General features: G+C 41.1%; 1 protein-coding gene across 2 annotated transcripts; it reads left to right on the top strand.

The window, feature by feature from the left end:
• Positions 1–2831: 2831 nt before the first annotated feature.
• LOC132785326 (formin-J) lies at positions 2832–13857 on the top strand. Of its 2 annotated transcripts, XM_060791372.1 has the most exons (4): positions 2832–3319; positions 10952–12076; positions 12128–13277; positions 13377–13857. In XM_060791372.1, exons 1-4 carry the CDS (start codon positions 3311–3313, stop codon positions 13436–13438), a joined length of 2346 nt encoding a protein of 781 aa, XP_060647355.1. In that variant the 5' UTR covers positions 2832–3310; the 3' UTR covers positions 13439–13857. The 2 variants fall into 2 exon arrangements, with proteins under 2 accessions (XP_060647355.1, XP_060647353.1); XM_060791370.1 differs by having other exon boundaries at positions 12128–13857.
• The last annotated feature ends 2877 nt before the right edge of the window (positions 13858–16734 follow it).

Raw genomic sequence — 16734 nt, 5'->3', positions numbered from 1 at the left:
AGCTTATTTAAAAACTCATTTCGTTCCCTGATGCTCGCTGCCAAAGCAACTGAAAGCGAAACCCTAAGCCCAAACAAAAAAAAAACCTCTGGCAGCGATAGCTTCCAAACCGTAGCTGAAGATCCGTATCAAATGTCTATGCGTCTATCTATCTGATCATTATGATGACCTCCAAAGATGAACGCAAACCCAAAATCCAATACGCAAATGCAAATGAGCCACCAAAAAGTGCGTTGGCAAATGTTTGTGAGTTGATGCTGTTTGTGTGTGGATCGGTGTATGTTCCTCTGGGCCAATCCATCTATATTTCACACCTTAAACGGGTAGATCAATGAATCCATTGCTATTTCTTTCTCTATTTGCATTTTAAATTATTGCTTGGCGCTCTTATTGACATGTTTATTTTATACTCGTGGCACACAAAGGCCTTTGTCTCACGTACGATTATATTTTATGCACATCGAACCTGCATATCATATTTATATTTATATCCATACACTTTATATATATTTAACAAATTTCTCAATTGTTTTCGCTATTCGTTTTTCTTATTTTTGGTGTGCCATTTTATTGACCCAAGTCTACCAACCAGTCTTGTCTTGATCTCTTGTTTAATTTACCACTAATAAACATAAATGTCTGCCTCTGCCGACTGCCTGATTTAGTGATTGGTTGAGGCGTTTGGACAGGGTCATGTCATAATACTGCGAATGTGATTGAGAGTTGAGTTTGATGAGTCGATTATGCGCATACACGTGTCTCGTTCCAGCTAAACGGAAGTGGTTATTACAGGGCGTGTCAAATTTAATAAGATAAAACTAAATTTAGATGTAGCAAATGAGTTGCCAGTTATGAAAAGAAACCACAGCTAATTGACATGATTTCGCAGACAGATAATGAGTTGACTTTAAACTCATACAAAATGTAACAAAACTGCAAACCACAAAATTTCATTAAGAAATTATCAAAGGTAATTGCAAATGCTGCCAAACTGGTAGCCAAAAATTTCGAGTTGCACACAGTTTGCAGTCATGTGCATCACCTGGCGATTCTGATCAGGCATTTGGCACAATCAAAATTTGTTCAATGAACAAAATGCCAAAAGCTCGTTTATCCGCTTACCACTTTTGGCCAAAAGTCAAATTGAAAAATTTGCCATGAAGCAGGAGAGAAACGCATACACGATACGTATACGACACGTTTGCCAAACGGAAAAAGGGTGCAAGCGGGTTCATAGCACACAGCAAGGCATTGAAAGAGGCGTCTCTGCAATGTTTAAATATCAAAAGTCACGCCGAAGAAAGCAGGTTTAGTTGACTGGTCGAGGGGCATAATGGTGTTTTTGCCTCGTCTTGGATGCTTAGCTTTTTTTGGGCGCAGGCTGCGCCTTTACAATACATTTTGCAAATACGAAAATACGAAATAATTTTATGTGGCTGAGGCTGTCTGCCGGCAACTGCAACACTATGTGGTAACTTGTTGATGCTTTTCACCGACTCTAAAGTCAGTCGCTGCCTCTGCCTGGCGGGGTCGACTGCGGAAGAGCTGCACATGTCAGACAAGTAAATGCTTCACAGCTTTGCGGCTGTTTAAATCAAATATGCATTGGTAATAGCTGTCTTGGCAATGTTTACAACTATACAACGTATAGAGCATGCGATATTCAGTGCGTTTTTACTGAGTTTCTTAGTGCGTCGATCAACCGATGATCAATGCTGAATGAATGATGATCGCTCATCAATGCAGTTTTGAAGTAAGCAATTATCTGAGAAAGCAAACAAAATTGAGGTCGAAGTCGAAGTCGAGCGGAAATAGCAAACAAACGGAAATCAACTATGGACATTGTGCGTACTCGAAAGCTAAGCTAATTTGCATGCACAAATGGCGTTAATTTGAAAGAAATGAGCAAATTTTAACCGCGAAATGGTTCGAAAATGCAAGAAGACAGCCGAACGAACGAAGCCAGGCGGAAGTCGAAGCCTGGACACAGACAGCGTGGCAGATCAAGGTAGATCTGTGGCGCGTGTTCCCGCTGGCCTTTTGGCTGTGCAGAGCTTCGACTGTCTATGCGACTATAGACTGCGACTGTGGCTATGTTGAGTTGTGTTGTGCGGTTGTGGTTGTGGCTGTGGCTGCGGCTCATTAAGATTTTAGCGACCGCTGCAGGCAAGGATTGTGGCATGGCCAAAACCAGTTGCCGTTGCCATTGCCACGCGAAACTGAAGATGCTCGCTCGTTGGTTTGTTAAATAACTTGAAAGCGTCATAAAACAAAACCAAATGCGAATTGGAATTGGAAAGTGTCCAAAATGACGCGACGTCTGCCAAGTTGTCAAAATGAGACACGCATAAGATGCAAATGAAAAGCTTAATTGAATAACAGTTCAGGGAAGAATTAATCGTAATATAGTATTGCATCATTTTGGGGCGCTGTGCATTTAATTCGCAATAGTTGCACTTCAAAAGCCAAGTTCAAAAAGCCCATAAGGGCCACTTGTATTGTAAGCAGACAAACAGACATCAACAATAACAAAAACAAAGACGGCAACAATAACAACAACAACAAATGTCTGCAAATAACGCAGCTTTCATTCATTAGGCCGACGCCAGCAGCCAACAGCCAACAGTCAAAGCTAGAGCCACAACCGTGATCAACAGTTGGCAACATTGATGCTAACGTCGACGTCGACAGCAAGCCGTGAGCAGCGAGCGGCGACGCCAACGCTGCGGCAACATTGCGGCAGCATCTTCAGCCTGGTCTGGTCCGTTGGGGCAGCCGAGGGAAACCTCAAAAATTGAACGCTTGCGCTTCAGTTTCAGTCTGCAGCGAGCGTTCAGACGGTTTGGTTCAGTTGTTCAGTTACTTGTGCTCGCGCCAGCGATCGCATTGAGCCCGCCTTCAGTTCCCTCCCAGAAACCACCCAAAACAAATACAATTCAAAAAACAAAACAAACAAAAAGCAAAAAGAAATAAAAAACAAACGCGAGAGATACATCTAATAATCGACCTATCGACCGGCGGTTGATAGCTTGGTGGTGTGAACTGTGCGCTAATTTGAAAAAAACGATTCGAAATTTTGCAATTAATCGAAATTAACACGCCGCCAATAAAGTGCAACGGGGAACAATCGTTAAATCGCATTTGGCTCTAAAAACCAAAAATAAAAAAGACGAAATAAATGATTTTTTCTGACCATAAATGAAACTGTGCAACATTAGCAGCTAATTTGCATTTGATTTGTTTTTGATTGAGATAACAACAGCTATTGTGTAAGGCACCTCTAGGAACCAGTTGGATTATAGCAGGAAATATGTCTGTGGTAAGTGCTTATGATGAAACAACTAAGTGGAGAATAATTCCCTCAAAACTCAACCATTTACTGACTAGCTTTATGCTATAGAAAGTTTTATTATCGCTGGAAAGTTATCCGAGGCCCGTCTATATGATGTTTGCTAATTCAATTTTTACAAAAGAAAAGAAATTAAAGTTAATCAATTAGCAAAAATTTCGTATTCAGCAAAGCCCAAAATTGGCACCTTGAAAGTCATGCTGCCGAAGAGTGTGGGAGTTTTGATGAACTGTCGATCAATCGATCGATCATACATATGCATATTTGGATGTTATGTTTATTGTTTTCTGTTTTTTTTTTTGGCAAATCATGTTATGGATAGTCATTTGTGTAATGGCTTTTTAATGATTTCGCTTCGTAGCGACTATAAAACAATTCAATTAGTGACATATGAGATTCATTTGGATCACAGATGCATTTCGATCTCTACGCTGATTAGGATCATAAAACGCACTAGATTCAATTTGATCTCAGGGTTAAATGGATATAAATCCGAATCAGATTAATAAGATATGTTGTTGTTGTTATGGCTAGTGAATGGTAATTTGCTTGGCATTAAACTAAATGAAGCAGTTTACGCACCAATCAAGTTTTGCCGAATTAAGTAACTAGTATGTTGTGAAGGTTGCATATCTGGTTTCTGGTTCTTTGATTCGACACTTTCATTATCGTTACAATGTCATGCCAATCCCGCATACGACTGACTTTGGTGTATCCAATTTCGTCTTATGCAAGACTTGCTGTCTTCTCGACCTGTTGCAAAGTTGAGAGTTGGCACTGGGCTTTTCCACTGCGACTCTGACCAACTGAGTAGTCATCCGGCTGGCCACGATTGACAAGGCGGCAAGTCATCAGTGAAGACGTCCCAAAACGCAAAGAGACGCAAAGATGTGTGTGCATCTGTTGTTTGCCTGCTGTTGCTGCTGCTGATGTTGTTGTTGACATGCAATAAAAATTTCACTTTTCACCATTGCATAATTGCAGTTTGACAATGCTTAAAATTGATTATGTGCCTGTCTTTTGGTTTCTTTACTGCTTTTTTGTTTGCCTTTTGCATTTGGCAAACTTCCTTGGCGAGAGAGATTTCTCCCAGCCAAAACTAGCAATCTGCAACATAAATCATTTGCCAAAGCAAACTACTGTCCAGAGATTTGTCGCTACATCAAACAAACCAATTGCAATTGCCCTTTACACTTGGTTGTACTCGTGGTGCAAGTGTATTCGAATTCGTATTCGTGATTGAATAATAAGATATCATCATCATTGAAGCGCATACGATTATTTGCTTGCAAACATTTATAAACAAAAAAAAAAAATATGTTAATTGAAATGAAACAAAAGTAAAAGCCCCCCATGCACCACACTCACGATCAGTTCATTCATTCACAAGGTACTCGGTTTTGAATTCACGACGAGCTAAGCCAACTAAGAAACGCCCGCACAATCATGCTCTGAGTACGAGAGAGTATCGTGTCCATAGATCTGTATCCATGCACAGGCTTTTGCACGATATTGTGCAACTGCCAAAATAACAATTTACCATACTAAAAAGGTCGCTTTTCCACACAAACATGTCGAGAGCACATAAATCATAATGCGACAACAGCGCATGCTTCGTCACCGACATCGACATCGACACCAGCTTCGACTTCAGCTTCGAATATGACTGCGACACCTAATACAAAGGCTGAAGTCATCCATATCCATATTGTTTGCGGTAAAGTTGCAGCTTTGCAGCTTGAATTGTACTTGTTGAAATGTATTTGACAGTGCGCGTAAATAAATCTTGAATAAGTACAGCGCATAATAATTGTGAGCACGCAACAATGGAGGATTTGGTGGCAAGTTCGTTGCCTAAGTCTTTTGTTTTGGCTGACCCTTTCATATAACGCTAAACGTTTTGATGGCTTTTCGAGCGGGCCATTACTATTGCCGAAAGGTCAACAGCAAGTCCAAGATCTACAAAAGTACACGTTCAAAATAAACTTAAGTGGCACACGACGTCGCTGCCGCGTTGCACACACAATGTAAGCGATTTTACATAATACATAATAATATGCAACAATATAGCAAAACAAAGCAAAGCATCAGCATCGGCAGCAGTGGCAGTGGCAGTGACAGCAGCCAAAGATGAAAAAACGCAGCAGCCGGGCAAAAAAACAACAGCAACATCAGCAAAAGCAGTTACCACTTTAGGTGGGCAAATGACGTCGACTCGATCATCTTCAGCTGCCGCCACTGTGGATGTGACTGCGACAGCGACTGCGACGGCTGCTGCTGCTGCTTCAGCCAGATGCTTTAGCGTCGATAAAAGTGAAACCGAAATTGCCCATGTGCCGAGTACTCAGTACTGGATGCCGAGTGCCATTGACATTGCATTTTTACCTCAGCGCGTCATTAGATGCAAACAGCAAACAGCAAATAGCAAAACCAAAAAACTTCAACAACAACAACAGCAACTACAACAGCGACAACGACAGCGATAGCGATAGAGAAATGAAAGAAAAGATTTGCCTCCTCCAACTGTTGATCATCCAACGGCCTCCTCGAAGATGTGCAAACAATGGGCAGCCCATTACGCGAGTTTTGCCCGGCGCAAAAAAAACCAAGAAAAAAAAATATTCAAACGCAACAACAAAAAGCAAACACAACTAGTTTGTGTGTGTGGTTTTTCTATCTTTGAAAATTTATTGTAATACGCGCCCATTGGTAATTTTGTATGATTTTTTTTTTAGTATTTCTATTATTTCTTTTTCTTTTTATTTCATTATGATTATGAAATGCTGTGCGGATAAATAAATGGCATAAAATTCGCGTTGGCCAATCGTTGAGGCAGGTTATGATTTTGGAGATTTTCACTATCAAATTTCCAGTTTTTAAAGCCAGCGTTATCGATGAGCAAATTTGATTAAAGCATTATCAATCCACTTGTTGTGCAGATTATTCATATTTAATTTGTTGAAAACATGTCAAATGTGACAAGGTTCAACTTGAACTTCAGCTCGTTATCGGTCTATCAACAACCCAAAAACTGACCTCTGTCCAATTAACAAAAGCGCTGCTTTGTCTATCATCTTGTTAGGTACTTAACATAAAAACAATACGAGCAGAGTGGCAGAAATGATGAGCCATAGCTAAAGCCATAGCCATGCATCGATCCATTCGAATCTGAGCAAAACGAAACCAAAACTCAATTAAATGCACATAAATATGCAAATGAAGGCAGCATAATGGATGCTAAATGAATTGTAACAAGCAATGAATATGAATAGATCGCATATCGATAAACCGATTACCCAATACATGCACACACACACACATTGATCGCACATCAACGCCAATCAAAAGCTCGAATGCATGTCAAAACAACTATGATCTTAGGCCCGAAAGATTGCTCACAACAGAGGAAGTGGAAAGGGGCGCATCAACCTCGTCTCAGCTTCAGTTTTTTAGTGTGAAATTATGCAAATCCCCCTGAGCTTGTTATAGATACTACTATGGGTGGGGACAGGTGCGCACACACGCACACACACTCCATTATGTGGCATTTTATTGGGCTGCGCTTTGGTTTCGACAAACAAAACATGGTAGCAACAAAGGCAGTTAAATGCTCATAAAATACTGTAACAAATTTATTGAGCAACCGACAATCGATATCAACATCGAACTGGCAGGAAATCAAAGTAGAGAACGTATAATACATACATACGTTTGATGTATTTAGCAATTTATTAGATTATAATTATTAAAATCGCATTATTGGGTGTGTACAAGTCGCATGATTGCTGTTTATGGCAATTTTTATGGCTATTTGGTTGAATTTTATGACATTGATTTAACGACGCTTACAAAATAAGACAAATATTAATATTTATGCTGGCCTACATAAAACATAAACATAGGCAACAAATTTGCAAAAGAGACATCTGCCAATTGGGCATTCGCTATTGGTCGAAGATTGCGTTACCAGATAAACAGCTTATAGCTCACACCAAGCTATTGAGCCAGCCGGTTTGGTTTCTGTTACTTCACAGAGAGATATCCCAGCTCCAGCTGGCATGGCGGCAGCTGCTTTATAGTGCGTGGATTGCAGATTGCGGATTGTGGATGCCTCTGGACAGTGTCCAGGCTTAAGCAATCGTGCCCTAAATGCAAAAGGTGCATAAATGCAATATGAATACAATATGCAGCTGTTCAAATGCAAAATGCGAGATGGCGATAGACGTCGAGTGGCGATCAGCAGGCGTGAAATTAATCAGCGAGAGTCCAAAGCGTAAGATTCCCCCCTGCAAGTCAGTTCGAATTACTGCCACATAAGATATTTTGAACGTCTCTGTATGATGTGCCATATTTTCGTTGTTGTTTTTGTTTTTGAATGGAACTGGGTAACCCAGTCGTCAGTTGAACACATGAATGGGACCTACAGAAAGTGAAGTTTCAATTTGGCCAAGTTGCTGTTATGTAAGCCAAGAGACGTACTTTTCACTCATTCGCCTCTTTTTTGGCTTTAATGTTAGCTTCTTTCGCCGATTGAGTGTAAAGTGTAAAATGCGAAAACACACACAAAAAAAAAAACAGCAACAACAACTTCAACCCACATAATGAACAATAAAACAATATAGACAACTGAGCTTTTGTGAATTGAATCATTGATTTATTGCTAATTTATTGACGTTCGCTCTATTGTTAATTCATTATTACACTTTGCCACAAGTTGCCGCTGCTCTTGTGGCACCGCTTGCGGAACTCTTATAAATGAAGAGTAATTATACAAAAAAATTTATTGAGCATTTTATTCAATAGTTGAATGTTAGTGCAGCACGCGAATGGAATTAAAAACATTCAAAAAATGAGATAATCTCGTTGATTTGATTTGGGAAAGCATAAATATGATTTTTTATTTGCACTGCAAATATCGTAAATTTTTTTTTATAACTTTATATTGATGTGATCTAACTTTAATGATTATTGTTGTCTTCAGCAGTTTATTATTTTTCTCTGAACTTTGGTTTTTCAACTCATATCCAATGAGTTGAGCAAATGAAGAGGAAATATAGGCCTTTATAAACGTTATGCTTCCGCAAGCATTTCAAATATTTCCACTGTGGAAAAAACAGCTAATGAAAACATGGCGAAGAAAATACTCTTTTACTTTGGGGATAGCCCACACGTTTAAGTTTAAGACGTAATATAGCCGTTAGATTTCCCACTGGCTCAACATGAGCATTACAATTTATGATGATTACCATTTTTGAGTTAGAGACATGCGAGTTGTTGGGCTGCCATGGGATGGGCTGGGCTGGTCAGGCAACATAAAGCCAAGTCAAGCAGGTAACTTGATTAGCGAAGAAGAGGCAACAGTCAGGCAACTGAATGACTGGATAGACTTGAGACTTGTGGCCAGCGATGATTTCCATAGTGAAACTATTGATTTTGCGGCTTTTTATTTGACCAACAACGCGCGCGCAAAAAAAAAAGAAAAACGAAAACAAATGAAAAAAAGGCGAATCAAACAACCGGCTGGAAGATGGTAATAAATTTGTGGCAGAGCGGCAAGTAGTAAAACAACGAGTAATATTTATTTCCCATGCAATATTGTATCTCCATCGTGGTTGGCATAACTTTGAGGGCAGTTGCTTGGCTTTCAAGTTTTCTCCTCTTTTTTTGCCTTTGCAGAACTTGAACCTTAGCCTTGCGTTACGTTTGAGCTTCGATTTGGGGGAGGAGCGAAAGGTACAAACACTTTCGTTAAAATCTGGAAAATTATTGTTATTATTGTGTGCTTTAGATGAAACAGCTATTGTGTGTAAATGGCAAAGTCATGTTGAAATTTGAAATTTGATTGATATTGCAGTGGATGCTGGCAGGCATCTCGTTTAAAGCAATGTACAACACAATAGATAGAATGTTGAGTCTAATCAGGCAGAGCAAATTGTTGACGAGCTGATGATATAATGAATGGATAGTTTTACATATTGTACAAAAAGTCACAGCTCATAGGCTATATCCTATTAAGGATAATCTGCGATGGAAAGTGTTGACAATTTGATTAAATAATATATAAATAGTTTTACATACAAAAGCCAGATCCTATTAACGATCTGTATTCGGAATTGTTAACGAACCGATAATAAAATAATTGGAGAGTTTCACATAATGTGTAAAAAAGTCGCAGCTCATAAGCCAGATCCTATTAAGGATAATCTGCATTCGTAACCAGTTCGATGCAAGTATAACGAGCTAATTTTGGCATTTCATTCCGCATTGTTGACTAAATAATTTGAGTGCTCTTAAATCGAAATGAATGCGCAACCAAATCGGGCAACAATTGTACAAAACCGAAAAAAATAGGCTGAGTGCCAAGTGGCAGAAACGTGACTTCAAAATCCTGTGCTGCAACCCCAATGCTAAATGTGTTTAGACCAGGCTAATGCAAAGGCTCGTCGTCGAGTGCAACAGGTGGCCAGATAAGTTTGCTTTGGCCTGGCCATGATTGCTGTGGATCACAGCACCACTTGTTGAGCCAACAATTAGACTAAACTTTCAGCAACAGCCAAACAAGCGTTGCCAGCCAATTTATAAAAAAAATTCCAAGCCGCAGACTTTTCAGTCAGAGTTCGGGTTGCAATTGGACTCGTAGTCAGAGCCAGGGACTGAAATCAATCGTCAAGCTGTTGAAAATCGCAAATTGTGCAAAAAAGCAACGCAACATTCAGCATTCAGTATTCAGCATACCACATCGCACATTCCACAAAGTAATAGCAACAAACCACGCTCTCCAGTTGGCAGGTTACAAGGCATAATGCGTTATGATTTGCCGTCTTTTCAAATGCCGGAAAGATGAACATGCACAGATTACCGATCCTAAGCATTACCATACCATACATTGCAGCCACAGAGTAAAGCATTTCATTGAACATGGGCCAGCAACTTTGCTGTTGCCTTTATGATTAGTTGGGGTCATACATAGATGGTAAACTAAGCAGAGTTTTTAAATACAACAGCAATCAGTTGAATTTAAGGCAATGTGGAAATCATTTTAAATGAAAGTGCTTTTAGCAACAAACTTTATATACTTGAACAAATTTTGTACACTTTATTTATATAATATAAACCAAATTATCTTTTTGATTTGCCATTTATCAAAAGACAAATTATGTATTTATCAATACCTCGATCCACTCTCAATTTTGTTTGCATTTTTGAACCCTCTTCAACTGTCTGAAAAGTCTACTTGGCACAGCAAACAACATTTAGCAACAATTAGTGCTACCTGTTTTAATAAGCAGAGCAAAGCTTCAAAGATTGAGAGATTATTCAAGTCTCGCTCTATTTACTGCCTCTCAGGGCTGTTGTAAAATAACCTGGGGCATCTCTTGCCATTATCTCAAATGAGGCTTGAACTACGCAGTCTTCCGTGCTGCGAGCAACTGCATGCCACATATATACATGTGATAAGAGGAGAAGTTGAGGATTATTTAGTCATCATCAGGCAAGGCAAACACCTCAATTACAAGCAACGTCATCAGTTTTAATGCTAATTATTAAAGGCCTAATGTTTGTTTTGATATTAACTCTACGCTTTTTCTCTCCCATCCACAGAGATGTTTCAACACGCTGCCCTGGGCGTTGTTGGTGGCACTGCTGTTGGCGGCACTCATGCTCCAATTAGCAACCGCCGAGGATGAGGCAGCCACAGCAGGTGCGGAGAATGTCAGCACCGAAAGCAATGAGATTATACCACGTGAGGCAATACAGAAGCTGGACTTTTCGGTACGTCAAGCGCTGCTGCGAGCCATCGATAAGCTGGAGCGAGAAGAGGCCAATTCAGCAAATGCTGGCGAAGAGCCAGACGAATTAGTGAGCACTGTTGCTCCGATAAAGAGCACCACTCAGCCCTCGCACCGCGAGCGCGAAGAGATCTTGGAGGAGAGCACAAACGCCGCAGAAACTGTGGTGCCCACTGTGCAATTCTATACGGCAACTTTCGATGAGCGCAACGCACAGGAGCAATTGCTCTCCTCATTTATTGATCGCTCCAAGCTGTGGAAGAAGACAACAACTGTACGTAAGCAGAATGCAGCTGATGCCGCACTCAATCTCGAGTCAAAAGCGGACGCTAGTTCAGGACCAGATTCGCGACAACTGACACGAAGTGTGGACAGCTCGTTGGGCAGCAATGAGATCGCTCACGATGGCAGCAACGAGATCAAGTTCGAGATACGTAATGTCAAGAAGGCGACGACAACAGCCACGCCAACAACAACAAGCACAACAACAACGACCACAACGGCACGTCCACGCACTACAAGACGTCGCACCACGACGACAACAACAACCACAACGACAACCACGCCACGTCCCACTCACAACGAGGATGGCGAGAACATTGAGCTGGTTGACAAGCAGGACATACGCATACAAGAGGCTCCACTGGTTACCGCTTTCACTGTGGATCTCGATGAACGTGGCACAGCACAGAAGTTTCGCCCACTTTTGCAGGGTGAGCACAGTTTCCAGCAACAACAGCTAGCACTGCCTTTGCCCCATGTTGGACCCACCATCACCAAGCTGAATGTGTTGGAGTCAGAGTTGTCGGCACCACCACTTACCACGCAGAGTCCCACCAGCACAACCAGCACCACACAGACGAGCATCAGCCATGCCAGCTACTCCACAACACCGGCATTCATCAGCAGCAGCAGCACAACGAACAACTACATCAAGGTAAGCCAACTGTTGAGTGTATGACAAGCAATTAATCTTTCGCTTTGCCAGGAGCCACTCCAGAGTCCTAGTCTGACTGTGCAGGCGCCGCCTAGCGTGAATAACTACATTATTGAGCGACAGCGGGCATTGGAACAGCAGATCTACCAGTTGAAGTTGCAGGCACAGCAGCAACAGGCATTGATCTTGCGACAACTGCAGCTGCTGGAGGAGCAGAGTCAAAGTCGTTACCAAGCCTCGCCACTTGCACAATCGAGCACGTTGCAGCCACTCCAGCAGCAGCAGCAGCAACAGTCGCTTCAACAAATTCAGCAACAGCAACAGCAACAGCAGCAACAGCAACAATTGCAGCATGCATCACTGGAGGCAATACAAACGTTGCAGCCTCCTTCGCCGGGTTATTCGATCAGACCTTCAGTCGAATTTATACCCAGTACACACACAAAGACCATTATCTATCCCACATATCCAATTGAGCAGCAATTGCCGCAGCGGGATGCCGTTTCGGCTCATAAATTTGCCCTACACAACGTTAATGGCAACACGAATAACAATAACAACAACAACAACAACTATCAGAAATTGCCAACACCAACGAATGCAGTGCAACAAATTTTCCAAAATTTGCAGCAAAATTTGCAACAAAAAACAGCGGAAAACGCTGTCAGCAATGCACAAAATACCAATAGCATTGCCAGCGGCAGCAGTAACAACAATCAGTTCAACTTTGCGCCCGCGGAGGCGTCGCTCTTGCAAGCCCTGCCCCAAAATAATTACCAACAATTTCAGCAGCAACATCAACAGCAACAGCAACCACAGCAGCAGCAACAATTGCTTTTGCCTAGCTATGTTACTAATGCGCTCTATCAGCGCCAGCAAGAGCAACAGCAGCAACAACAGCATCGATCGCGTCTGTTTCGTCAGGAATCGGGCACTGGAAACTTTGGCCTGAATAATGCCAATGTTGAGATCCATCCAAGCAACTCATTTGCCACCACCATTGTCAGCCAACAAAACACTCTGGATAATCAAAATTTCTATAGACAGCATTTGACGCCTCAGCTAAGCAGCCGATTGCAGCAAAATGCGCAGCAATATCAACAGCAGCAGCAGCAACAGCAACAACAGCAACAGCAGCAGCAACTGTTGCAGCAGACAACATCCTCAACGGCAGCAACGGGTGCGAACAGCGTAAGCTCAGGTAATGCAAACCATAGACTAACTAGACCCACTAATCATTTAAGTCAATTTAACAGTTTAAGAAATTTTGAAGAATTGAAAGTAATTAGTAAAGTTTTAGCTCTCAACCATGGCATACCGCAATTTGCATCACAAAATCTGCACTTCAATGGCGCCTTTTGAGCACCAACAACCGCAACTGCACCACCAACCACCACCAACTACTAAGCACCAAACTCCACCATCTTCTGAGCCAGTATCCAACAACATCCTCAACTCCCAAAAATATCTATGCACATCCACCATACCACATCACCAGCACTCAACTCTCTCAACCAATCCTGTCCGGCCGGATGTCAGGCGTTCTATATTGTAACTTCTGCCACTTAATTAAGCCTTCCTGCAACATCTCTGTAAATACGCACCTTAAGGCATAAGCATATTGATAAACATACACAAACACCAGAGGACAGCTGAAGAAGGCGAAGAAACTACGCAAAATATGAATATGGGCGGCCGTTGCGATTTTATGCAAAGCTTGTGCAAAGCTACATGTCAAATGTAATAATTATTTATTTTTTATGTGAATAAAGTTTATGTTAAAGTACAACAAACTAACTTTCATTTATATAGCGAAATCTTAGAAATGAAGAATAAATCAGTACAAAGATAATCATGGCATCAACTTAAGGTCGAGTCAACTTAGTCGTATACTGACGGTATTATTTTTTAGTTTTGTCTTAAGGAATGTGTTAGTTGACAATGGTTTTTTAAAACAATTTATTTATAGCAAACTTTTTGTCGATTTGTGTTTTTCTAAACTCCTCTACCTTGCGTTAGATGGCGCTGCAGTGCGCTGCTGCTTCATTATAAAATGTTGCATATTTTCAGGATGGCTGTTATTACTACCACTATTGAAAGAGTGTACACGCATGTTACTGTGCACTATGGGCACGGTTGCCACTTTTGGTACAAATGTACCAAAACGGGTACATTTTTTATGCGTTGGTACATTGGATCACTTTTTTTCATTTTGGTACATTTTCAATATGCCTGGTCTAGTATTTCAATTTTTCATAAAATTTTATGTTCACACATATTATTTTAACAAATGGCTCTGTTCCACACACAAATTTTGTTTCAGTTAAAATTGTACCACGACTAGCACTGGAAAATATCGCATACAGTCGATTTGCGATGTATCGTGTCAATTAAGAAAATATGTATGCCAATGTAAGGTCCATCACTAAGTAAACAGTTTTATATTGTAAATCACAATTTGTAAATGACAATTTGTGAGATACCAAAAATCTTTCGTGAAAAATGTTTGGTACATTTTTGCTCCAAATTTTGGTACAACAAATTTTTTTGGAATGGCAACCGTGCCTATGTGTGCTTTGAAAATTTGAAAGGATATGCCCGATATATTGCTTGTTTGCAAATAAACGCCCTTGTTGCACCCTCAAACTATGAAGAACAAATTTCAACTTTGGAAAGGATTTTGAAAATGAAGTTAGCATAAGTGAACAATAACTTCAACTGTATGTTGTAGTGTTATTAATACTTAATCCGTCAATAGTTGTTTTTTTCTGCATTTTTCCGCACAATTGGCGCAATTCCCATTTTTTTCAGATAGCCTCTCGTTTGTGCTCTGTAGGAAATAGAGAGAAGGGCCGTCTGAAGCAATGTTTTGTGAATAACTTCCATGTTTTTGATCCTAGCACATCCGGGCTAGGATTTATATAATGTCTACCAAGAATGAGGTCTTTTTCTCTAAAATTGCTCAAAATATACAAATTTTTCAAAATTTTGAGGGCGGAAGGGGCGGGGAAAATTGTAATGGGAGTGTCGAATTCTGAAACGTAAGTACATATTGGTGTAAAAAATTTGATAATACTAACTCCACAATATTAAATTTTTTTCAGATTCAGACAAGACAGACATAGTGGACACAGCGGACAGAGCGGATATAGCGGACACAGCGGACATAGCGGACAGAGCGGACATAGCGGACATGGCGGACATAGCGGACATGGCGGACATAGCGGACATGGCGGACATGGCGGACATGGCGAACATAGCGGACATGGCGGACATGGCGGACATAGCGGACATAGCGGACATGGCGGACATGGCGGACATGGCGGACATAGCTGACATAGCGGACACAGCGGATATAGCGGACAGAGCGGACATAGCGGACACAGCGGACATAGCGGACATGGCGGACAGAGCGGACATGGCGGATATGGCGGACATGGCGGACATGGCGGACATAGTGGACATAGCGGACATGGCGGACATGGCGGACATCGCGGACATGGCGGATATGGCGGACATAGCGGACATCGCGGACATGGCGGGCATGGCGGACATAGCGGATATAGCGGACATAGCGGACATGGCGGACATAGCGGACATGGCGGACACAGCGGACATGGCGGACATAGCGGACATGGCGGACATAGCGGACAGAGCGGACATAGCGGACATGGCGGATATGGCGGACAGACCAGACTGACTGACAAAAATTACAAATGTTGAGATCTTAGATGACCAGACATTTTGTTGATCTTGATCGATAGAGTTCGTCCTTGCGATCCTATGTGTGCTTTGAAAATTCGGAAGGATATGCCCGAGATATTTCTTGTTTTCGAAAAAGCCCCCCTTGTTGCACCCTCAAAGTATGAAGAAGAATTTTCATCTTTGGGAAAGGATTTCGAAAATGAAGTTAGCATAAGTGAGCAATAACTTCAACTGTATGTTGTAGTGTTATCAATTCTTAATCCGTCAATAAATGTCTTTTTCTGCATTTTTCCGTACAATTGGCGCAATTCCCATTTTTTTTTCAGATAACCTCACGTTTTCCAACACCGATTTGTGCTCTGTAGGAAATAGAGAGAAGGGCCGTCTGAAGCAATGCTTCCAGGTAAAATGGAAAATGCCCCATAGTGCTGTGTCAAGTGTCAAATACCATTATGATGCATCAGTAAAGCTGCCGATGATTGACTAGCGGTAGTTGGGTGTACTCAGGTAGTTACTCTTCTCTTGACTGCGAAATGAATTCGCTTAGTTGCAATTCTATGTGTTAGTAGCGGCCTTTATTTTTCGCTGTTCAAAATTTTATAAAATAAAAAAACAAATAGCAATTTTCAGTTATGTCAGTAGAATTTTGTTGTTGTTTATTGCACAATTACAATATACATGTTCTCATTCATATAATTTATTACATCTAAATTCCTATCGTATATAGTATATGTATATATATAAAAAATATGTGGGGTTTCTCTTTCTGTTATACTATTACTGAGTTGGGTGGAGCGGGGGGACGCGGTTAGTGTTAACAAATCAACAGCGATGCTTAAAAAGAGCTGAGAAGGCAGAAACTAAAACTAAATCTAGAGTTACAATCTTAAGAGTTAACATTTTGTTTTCATTTCTTCAAATTCATAGCTCCCAGGGCAATAGTTTAACAATTT

The sequence above is a fragment of the Drosophila nasuta genome, chromosome 2R (assembly GCF_023558535.2).
Source record: "Drosophila nasuta strain 15112-1781.00 chromosome 2R, ASM2355853v1, whole genome shotgun sequence".
NCBI classification, from domain to species: Eukaryota; Metazoa; Arthropoda; class Insecta; order Diptera; family Drosophilidae; genus Drosophila; species Drosophila nasuta.
This window is presented reverse-complemented; position numbering and strand designations above follow the sequence as displayed.